General features: G+C 39.6%; 1 protein-coding gene across 1 annotated transcript; it reads right to left on the minus strand.

Annotated features, from left to right (window-relative positions):
• Positions 1-788: 788 nt before the first annotated feature.
• ehd2b (EH-domain containing 2b) lies at positions 789-10,692 on the minus strand. Its single transcript, XM_079465743.1, has 7 exons — positions 10,317-10,692; positions 8,663-9,113; positions 6,974-7,150; positions 4,226-4,323; positions 2,390-2,802; positions 2,144-2,308; positions 789-2,049 (listed from the first exon to the last, which is right to left on the minus strand). The coding sequence occupies exons 2-7, from the start codon at positions 8,881-8,883 to the stop codon at positions 1,492-1,494; spliced, it is 1,632 nt and encodes a 543-aa protein (XP_079321869.1). The 5' UTR covers positions 8,884-9,113; positions 10,317-10,692; the 3' UTR covers positions 789-1,491.
• Positions 10,693-10,797: the final 105 nt, after the last annotated feature.

The raw sequence follows: 10,797 nt of genomic DNA on the forward strand, positions 1-10,797 counted from the left end.
TACTGACACTCTTCCAAATTCCTTCCTTTTTATTCAGCAGAACAAAACAGTCCCTTTATGAAGTTGCGCTAAAATACCCTGAAGACCCCGAGTAGCCTTTCCTGTGGCTCAATGGCTAGAACATGGTGCTAGCAACGCCAAGGCCGTGGGTTTGATTCCAGGGGATTGCAGATAGTCAGAAACAAATGTATGGTACAATGTAATGTAAGTCGATTTGGATAAAAGCGTCTGCCGAATGCATAAATATTATAATATAGAGAGAATCAATTGACGATTGGCTCTTTTTACCAGAAGACTTTTCATGTATCAGCACTTTTTGGAAAAGAAATACGCCATTACATTATAAAGCATATTTGTGACCCTGGACAACAAACCAGTCTTATTGGTCAATTTGTACATAATCTGAAAGCGGAATAGTTAAGCTTTCTATTGATTGATGGTGGTTTGTTAGGATATGACAATATCTGGCAGACATACAACCGTTTGAAACTCTGCAATCTGAGGGTGCAAAAAATCTAAATATTGAGAAAATCGCCTCTGAAGTTGTTGATGAGAGGCGCTGTAGCAGGCCATCCACCCAAAAAAATAAAGGTTTTATAAAATGCTGATGTTTTAGAGTTATAATCTTCCCGCCTCTGGTAAGAGCAGGTACTATCTTATTATATTTGGTAGGATGTTAGAAACTTACCTTTATTTTAAAATATTTTCCCCCGTAAACTTTGAAAGATGAACGTTATTTCAGTATTTTCAGTGTGATTTCTCATGTATCATTCCACTTAAAGCAAAAGGAACGAGTGAAAAGGTCTTTATTGAGTTCAATATATTGTTATAACTGAAGCAATCAGTGATACAGATTACAGAAGAGTTTTTGGCATTTTGTTTTCTTTATATGACACGATTTAATTTATATAATCTTGTGACATTCATTCATATTCATTAAAAAAACAGTATATTTGCCTTTCCATTTTTAAAGCCAGAAATAGAGCAACATGCTAAAAAACTCATTTACAAGTCACAAAGTCGTAGGTCAGCAGATTTTCAGAGCCGAGTGCTTGCTTTGACTTCACATTCTGATATTTAGTTGACTAAAACATAAAAGCTAGAAGGAAAGTGCCTAAAGCAACGAATAAAGGTTTCTACACTCAATGAGGCAAATGAAAGACCAGTATCTACAAAAGTTCATAATAGGTTGACGTGTGAAGTCACATGTGTAGCATTTCTAAATCAGATGTCACATGGACCTCTGATTCTATAGCCGACAGTTGCTACATTCCTTTCAAACGACCGAGACCACTCATCCGTTTATCTCAATGTTCTTTGGCTTTCAGCTAAGAATTTTTGGCATTTTTTTATGCAGCAAGTTACAAAATAAGATATTAATTATGTGTTACAAAATGGCATCAAAATACAGTGAAGAGAGATGCGCCGCATGGAGCTGGAGATCGTGCAAGAAGTGCGGATAAAGGAATCAGTGAAAGCCCTACACAATGTCTAAGCGTCTGAGCCCTTCTGCCGACGTTTGGATGGTGGTATTAGACGGGAAGGCAGCTCGGGGGGCAGCCCATGACCATCAAGTTTCACTTCGATCAGATGGCTGGCCAAAGCAAACTCTTCATCATCCAGCATGCCGTCACGATCCACATCTGACAGCTTCCAGATGCGGCCCAAAACAGAGTTGGGGAGCCGTGTGCTCACCATCCAATCCTTGGCTTTGGTGCCGCTAAGTTTCCCCTCGTTGGGTGCCAGGTTGTAAAAGATCTCGTCATACTTGGGCTTGTCCTTCGTCACAATCCATTCCTCATCTTCCTCATCCGCCTCGCCGTTTTTGTCTGCCTTCTCGGCATAGGGGTCCCCTTCCATGAAGGGTCCAACACGGGTTCCCAAGAAGGCCCCGCCTTGTACACCGAGTTGGACCCCGGCCTCTATTTCTTCCTGCCTAAGAAGGGGCATCAGTTTGGCAATGTCGGTGGCCAGGAGCTCATCTAACATAGCCATCAGGTTGGGCTTCAGAGATTTGAACTTGGAGAAGTCATGTCCCATAAGTTGCTCCTACACAAAAAGGAATGAAAGAGAGACAATGAGTGATCATTCGTAACCATCGTTTTGTTGAGCAAATAAAAGGAAACCGGTGGATTCAACAAACCTGCATCTTAGCACAATCGGGAAAGTCTCCAGGAGAGATATGATGCTGTAGTTGGATCTTGGAGAAGATGACAGGGAGCTGGTAGATCAGGTTTTTCTTTTTATTGTCCTTCCTGAAGACAGATGGCATCTCCTGCTTCAAGTAACTGATGATGTGGGCATGTACCTATGAGTCAAGCACACATTAAGGACGCCTTACTTTCATACATCACCATTAGTCATTCTTTAATTGATTTCGAATACTTACCCGCACAATTCGAGCTCTTTTAACCAGGTCATTAAGTTTGCGCAGGGCTGCGTTGCGGGGCAGATTCTGAATGTCTGTGAACAGATCTTCCTCCTCCAGCTCAAACAGTTTGCGGTTATCAGTCACCATCAGCGGCTCAGACCAGAATGACCCAATGTACACTCTCAGAACCTCAGGAGTGCCAAACACTTTGCCAAGAGACCACATTAAAGCGCCATACACTCTCATGAGCTGCTGAGTTTCAACCATGTCGGCTTTGTTCAACACGACGCGGAGTTTGTCTTCATTGCCTTTGAGGGCGCCGATGGCCTCCGAGAATTCATCAGAGATCTCCAGTTTGTGGGCATCAAACAGGAGGATGATCCGGTCCACACGCTCAGCAAACCAGCGGAGAACGGCTGGGAAGTCATATCCTGAAATAGAGAAAGATGGTAGATGTAAATCATATATTAGTGAACCTACTTTACCTACAAACCGTTTCAGTGAAAACACAATTTGGGTATTGGAATTATTTGTTATGTATGTGAGCCATCGTGAATGTAAGTTAAGTGGGAAGTAGGATCTTAAAGTATTCTATTTAGCTCATAATATACATTTTTGCTTTTAAAATTGCATGCATAAAATAGAAGAGATTTGAATGGCAGAACTCATGCACTTTTATTTACAGGATCACTTTTCTACACTGTTAAAATTGCAACTTTACAACATTTTACTATGTCATTTACAGATGTTTAACTTATTTTTTAAATATGGTAAAAGACAGTCAAATTACAGAAAAGATTACACATTTACAGAGATATTTCTGCGGCGCAGCAGTTCTTTTACTGGATTTTTTTAAAGCCCCAATAATTATCATGCCTTTGCTTTTTTACTTTGTTACACCTTAGTGTGACATTAAGTGCCACATACTGTATATGTTTTGATCTGCACTATAGGCAGAAGATATGTAAAGAGAAACATGGCTCTATTGCTGATAAACTACAGTCTAAAAAATGCTGGGTTAGTTTCAATCCAGCAATGGGTCAAAAAGGGTCAAATTCAACCATTGGGTTATAAATAAAATGATGATGGGTTGCTTCAGCCCAAAATGCTGTTTTTGTAATCCATTGTCGGGTCAAATATAAACCCCTTTTCTGGGTTTGTTTAACCCATCGGGCTGGGTTGTGTACTTTTGACCCAGGGCTGGTTTGAAAACAATCCTGGATTATTCATAATTTAACATACAGACTAGTAACTCGGAAGTATATTTGCTAAAAAAAATGTGTATTAGATATTAATATTTTCGTACAAATTGAAATTGAATAAATATATATTTTCAGAATGATTTCCCAGCTCAACAAGAGACATCTTAAGGATTTTGATAATAACTGTATTTTTTTCCTGCTTTATTTTCTATTACAATCATACTCCTTTGCTCTGACTAACTGTGCGTTCAGACCACCGGCGACATGAAGTGGGCGTGTCAGCTTTTTGCAAATGATGACCAACTTTGGGAAGCAACTTCCAATAAGAGTAAAGCAGCGGAGCTCACGTCATCCGTCTCTCGTCGGCTACAGCAGGGTTTGTACTGTATATTAATGTTACTAAAGCAACCAAAGCTAGGAACGACCTCATCGGAAGAGAGACAAGCGACACAGTCGCTGGCTGTCTGAACGCACAGTAACAGTGTAATGATGTTGAAGTGGTTATTCCAGTCAAACGCACACTGACAATAAAACAAAACATTTGAGACAACAATGAACTACAAAGAATTCAGTTCAAATTTATATCAAGTTGAATTTTAAGTAGAACATCGCTTGCACTTTAGTGTAAAGATGTTTCTCCAGTTGGTCTCACCTCGGCTCACTCTCTGTTTGGCTCCAGACAGGATACCTGGAGTGTCGATGATGCTGATGCTCTCCAGGACCTGACTGGGCAGCTGAGCACACTGGAATCTATTAACAGAAGGCAAGTTTATAGATTTTGTATTGCAGAAAATAAGAGAACGAAACTCTCAAAACACAATACTTCAGAATATCAGGGGTAAAATCAAAAAGGGGTCGAAGTTCATTATTTATACAACATTGCACAGGCTGCAGTTCAAAATTTTAGACTTTACGTGTCACATACACTTGTAAACAAGTACAACTTGCAGTGAAATGTTAATCTGGTATACTCCAAAGACTTTGCATATAGAAGAGAAAATATATACAAAAGAAAATATTAAAGTATTTACATAATATCATAGAAAAGTGAATGTAATGAGCACTGTATACTGTTCCTTACCCTCCCCCTTCCAGAATGTTTTAGACGTCTCCCTGTATAGAACACCTCATTCCACTTGTCAGACCCGATCCAAATGTTAATTCATCTCTGTGATTAACACATTAACCAGCTGAAGATTTAAATCAGGTGTTCTATACAGGGAGACATCTAAAACATTCTGGCAGGGGGGCCGAGGAACAGGGTTGGGAACCACCGCATTAGATAAGAAAGATATTTCGATTCATTTGAATGGAAAGATAAAAGCCCATGCATGCACAAAAAAAACTTTTATAGAAATAAAGTTGTTTCGTATCAAATGAAAAAGCTAACAATAAACTTGCAAATATTCAGTTGCGTCCATTATATGTTGTACCTACAGTGTTTCTTCTACACTAAATAGTTTCTGTGTGATACCATAAAAGGTCACAACACAATTACCAAACATTCAAGCGCTATTTAGTTAAAACAACTGGCCCCATGGGAATAGCTGAAAGAATTTTTCATGAGCCCTATAACAGCTGTTATGGGATCTAACAAGCAGACTCATAGCGTCACTCCTCCCTTGTCACTCCATTGTGTAAAAGCAACGCTTGAAACTCTCAGAGAGCTTCCTGAAGGAAAATGAGCAGCGCTGCCAAAATCAAACAATACCTGCGGCTAATGATCCGCACCATACAACAACACAGTCTCTTCCTGAGCTAAATGAGTTTACGAGTGCACTGTTTCCCTCAGCAGGAAGCAGGAGAAGAGATGTTCTCAAAACATGTTCGCAAAAACACACCCTAAGAGACCTGGAGAAAACTGAATTTTCGGAAAAAACGACATTCCAAACAACTCCTCCTCGATGATGATTGACACCTTCGACCTAATAATGTTCAAAGTTTCCTGGCGGCTGTGGTTGAGCTGGTAAAATGAACTGAACTTGAACTTCAGCAGACTTTCCTCTCCCTGTTGCTTCTGTTTTACAGTAGTTTTGAGCCCAATGTCACACTTTGTGTCATTTCCTACCCTACATCACTGACCTTGCAATGGAGCATTAGGGAATTGTTTATATCTCTTACCCGAAATATTAAACTTTGTTACTCATTCCACATCTTCTGTAATACAGACATGAGTCATACTGTACTACCAGTCATAAGTTTGAAAACACTTATTCTGTCTTGCATTATATTTTGTATGTAGTTCCATTGACTTCCATTCATCTGCATGCAAATTTACATTTACATTTAGTAATTTAGCAGACGCTTTTATCCAAACATTATCTAAGCGATATGTCATACAAATGTAGTGTAACGGAAACGCAAGATCGTGCAAAAATTCTGCCAAATACAATTTTGTTGAACGCTGTCCTGTGAATTCGTATTAACTGAAGACGGGTGATCAATAGATGATCGATATGTCACATTGTAACCTTTTGAGAAAATTCAAGATGGAGGACACCGATAAAAGCACCGTTGCATTAGGGCTGTCAATCGATGAATCGCTTCCAGAATAAAAGTTCAGTAAGTCTGTGTACTGTGAATATTAATTTAGTATTTATAAAAACATACACATACATGTTTATACGTATACTGTATTTAGGAAATATTTAGATGTATTTTTTACAGCTATATTTACCAATAATTGAAATGATATATAAACGTTTATTCATTACTACATTTTATATTTTTCTATAATATATACATGTATGTGAATGTGTTTATAAATACCAAATTAAAATGCGCAGTACACAGACATATATTATTTAAACACGAACTTCTAAGCTGGATGCGATTCATCGTTTGATCGTAGTTTATCTCATTCGCTGGAGTTTGCATAGGATTTTTGCAACTAACATTCATGTGTACCTATACAGTTTTCTTGTCTGGTGAGCAAAGCAATGCCTGTATAGTTTTTCGTGTTTCTGCCAAAATACGTTGGAATTCGATATTGTATTGAGTTGGGCAAGAAAGAAAGCATCTAACAACCACCCAAAACACCACAGCAACACATGAAAACCAAAAGAGCACCGTAGCAACTGCATATCAACACAGCCATGTATGAATCTAAAGACGCTGTTTGGATAAGTAAAAAAAAATGTGTGCACTTTGACCTCCATTTACAGCTCCTCTTCAGAAGCCCTCGGCGACCTCTCTTGTGAAACCCTTCCACAAGTTTTCCATAAAGAATGAAAGTCCCTTCTCACTTTGAAAGTTGGCACAGACTCTTTAAATTCCATAGAGCTAAACTAGCACACTGTTTCTCTGTTATCAGCGTAAGCAGATGGATCGCTCTACACTTCTCTCACACAACCCAGCCTCCTCGCCCTTGTTTCAACTCTGCATTTGCCAAACAATTCACCTGTTTAGGAAGGTGTTTCCAAAGGGGTTGAGCTGCCGAAAGGGTTTGTTGGGATCCACAATGAGGGCATTTCCAGGAATGAGCCCCTCTACATCTCCATGCATGATTGCGGTGAAGCAGTCGGTGGTGGGCTCCGGCCCTATGCGACTCCCCGGCACATCCTGTTCCAGCAAATATCTGTGTGTTGACAGATCAAAGACGGGGTTCTCATGTCGAGCTTTTAATAACTTTAATAATGTTTATTTTTCTGTCATGCTGAACTAAAGTAAACAAAAACAATTCCGTGAATATACTTCAATATTTCAATAACACTGAATCCAATGTTAAAGCTGCAATCAGTAACTTTTAAAAGCTGGAACATGTTTTCCTTAAAACACACGAAACAGTTATTACACAAGTAAATACAGAATCAGTATACAAAACTGTCTACTTCACAATAGTAAGCTTTTAATAACGATTTACGATTTGAGACGGCAGGTAAAGTTTTGTAGAAAATGCGACTCCGTTTAACTCCAACTGAGGTATAAAGGATGTTAAGTAACCTGCAATTTCATGCTTTAAACAGAGATGGCAATAGATAGGCAGAAGCTACAGATAGCAGCTTTAAAGACCAACTAAAGATGCATTAAAATGTGCAGCATTGTTTGATGTATTTACATAATTTCCCCTGGAATACAAAGTTAGGTCGGGACATATAGACATATAGGGACTTGCCCCCCCCCGCCAATCTGCTTGATACTTAAGGAAATTTCAAGTGAGGATAGCGTTTAAAGGGCATTTTTATCATGGCATGATTTTCTTTGTTATTTGTCTGTCGTCTGGACCCGAAAATGGTATTTGACCTTCCATATATGCTGGTGTGTGACCTCACAGAATGAAATCTGTTTTATATTCCACTAACTAACTCACCCGCACGTATGCACAAGTGAAGTGTACATGGCCCTTAAAGGGATTCTCCAGTCAAAAATGAAAATTCTGTCATCATTTACTTTGTTCCAACCCTGCGTAAATGTCTTTGTTTTGTTGAACACACAGAAAGATATTTGGAAAATTGCTTCAAAACTTGTCAGTTCTCTGGAGCACCTGTGACTAACCTTTTAACTTTCCCCACTATGGTAGTGAATGATGTCATAGAAATATCAGTTACTAACATTCTACCAGATATCTTTGCGTTCAACAGAACAAAGTTGTTCATACAGATTTGGAACAACCCGAGGGGGAGTATTCATGACAGAATTTTCATTCTTACGCCAGTATCCCTTAAAGTCAAGACGCTATACACAGTGCCACCTCAATTTATCCGATGTTATGATGTCAGCAACCAATAAAAATAAGATTAAAAACAGCCACGCATGATTAAAAAGATCAGTAGACCCCGTAGCTTTCACAAGAATGATTTGTCCATAACACCAACTCTCAAATTCCCAAATCATGAGTCGACTAATAACACTTCCCAGGGCCGCAACCTCAGTAGACATAGACGAGAGACACTCCCCCTCCCCTGCATTCCTATCGGTGCTTTGCTAACATGGTTTGTCAATACCTGATTCTTGAAATACGCATTCGGTCCATCCCTGTTCTAAACATGACGTTACATCAATGTTTGAGCTTTAATCTCTCCGTCTGAACCCTTAAAGACCTGTGGTGTTGGAGTGACTGTAACTTTAGATTACGTTCGTAGAGTCTTACTTGATGAAGGTGGTCTTTCCTGTGGAGTACTGGCCGACCACTAGCACCATGGGTTTGTTGTCAAAGTCGGCGTCTTCCAGACTCGGCGAGTGGAAGTCCTGGAAGCCGTAGTACTGCTCGAGGGGCAGAAGTTTCATTCGATAGAGCGACTTGAGGCCCTCGGTCACCGTCCTGATCACCTCGGGGGCCTTCTTGACATTCTTACGTCCCCAGCGTGACATCGTGTGACTTGGTCGACTATTCAGAATTTCCTGGGCGGATAATTTATAGCTGTGTTTTGCAGTGTTTATGTCTCCTCTGGGACGACTGTGCAGACTCTTCTCTGTCCGGCTGTGTTTATATAATGTATCGAATGTTTCTGGCACCAAGGTTTGGATTTGTGTATAAACCAAACTGTAGTTTACAGTCACTTTGATTCGCTGGTGTGCTTTTTTGGTAAACAATGATTCACCTGGAAGAAAATGGAAGAACATTTGTATGAATCTTGCCGTCCTGGTCACCAAGTCTTGCTTACATTCAAGATTTTCAAATGATAAATCTTAGGAGACACTTAAGGCCACAGGGAAAGTGCAGTACGCTGTCCATGCATGTCTGGAAACAAATCGGTGCTCCTTTTGGAAAAACTTACACACACCCAACTCTAGGTCCACAAACACGCATTCATAACTTATTTCCGTATATTGAGGAAGAGTTTTCCAGCAGCAGCTTTTAATGGAAAGTTAAACGAGTGAAGGATTATAGTGTACAAAAGACTGAATACTCCAGTGATTTGAAGACAAAGCATATTGAACCGCTTGTGTCAAATTCTGACATGATTTAATAGCACTGCCTCTCGAGTTTTTTGGCTTGAATCAGATTTAAGACACTCCCTGTGAATGTAACATGTCAATTCTACATCAAAATGTAGGAATAGGTCATACAAAAATAAAACATCCGTCATTATTTATTCACCCTCATGTCTTTCAAAACCTTTATATGATGCTTTCTTCTGTGGGACACACAAGAAGATATTTTAAGAAAGTAAAGTAAATGGAAGTAAATGAGGGTCAATGTTGTTTGGTTACCAACATTCTTCTAAATATCTTCCTTTTGTGTTCTGCAGAAGAAAATCAGGTTTGAAATGAGACGAGTAAATGATGGAAGAATGTTATTTTTGTGTGGAACTGTAATGCAGAAGCTTAAGAGAAACATTTCAGTTGCATTTCAGAGATCAACAGATGAAAAGACACCAGTCCGGTCCACATATAATTTGCTCACAGCTGCATTTAAAAACAGATCATATCTGGGATTGGACTTTCTGCAACAGTACTGACATGTTGCGCAGGAGATGGAATATGCCTTGCGGCATCCTTCACCAGAATTTCAACACAGACTGTGAACCATTTTGGAAAAGCAAGCCTTGAGCTCCAATTAATTTCCAGAGTGGTGTGTTGGCAATGAGAGAAAAGAACAAGAGATATTTCACTCGTCCATCAACACAATGTTACAAACTCATTTCTTTCCTTTTTTGGATAACTTTCACAAACTTTACGTTCAGAGATGCATGTTATGAAAGCGTTGTGTAAACATTACCACTTGGCTAAACAGATCCCAAAAATTGATTTTAAAAGTGCAACACAACCAACACGCATCAGAATTTTGATCTTTCACTTACCCAGGTAATCTTTGTATCCAAACTTCAGCTCTAAACACTAGTTTCTCAGTTCAGTCTTCTCCAGCCCAGATGATGTTTCTACACGAGGATGTACCTCAACAGGAACGTTCTTTGTCCAATAGCACCAGCTCGAATAATTCAAGTGCTGGATCTTCTCCAGATCTTTTAATGTTTTCAGATGAGAACTCTTGCTGCGAAATCTGCTTTAAGTACTGCCTTCCTATCCTTCCCTCTGTTACTCTCTACAACTCTTCTGACACAGATGCAGGGGAAAGCCTTGGACGCTTGGTAGGTTTTAGTCGAGTGATGACAATAGCTTTAAACCAGGGTGGGGATTGATATTGGAGTGGGTGGTGTGGTGTATGGGGACATTGCCAGTGCATCAACACATTAAGGTGGAGTTAAACGTTTTGTGGGGGCGTGACTCATTTACATAAAGCACCGCCTGCAAACAGGAGGGTGTGGCGCAGGCATCTTTCAG

This window comes from Barbatula barbatula (assembly GCF_947034865.1).
Source record: "Barbatula barbatula genome assembly, chromosome: 10".
NCBI classification, from domain to species: domain Eukaryota; kingdom Metazoa; phylum Chordata; class Actinopteri; order Cypriniformes; family Nemacheilidae; genus Barbatula; species Barbatula barbatula.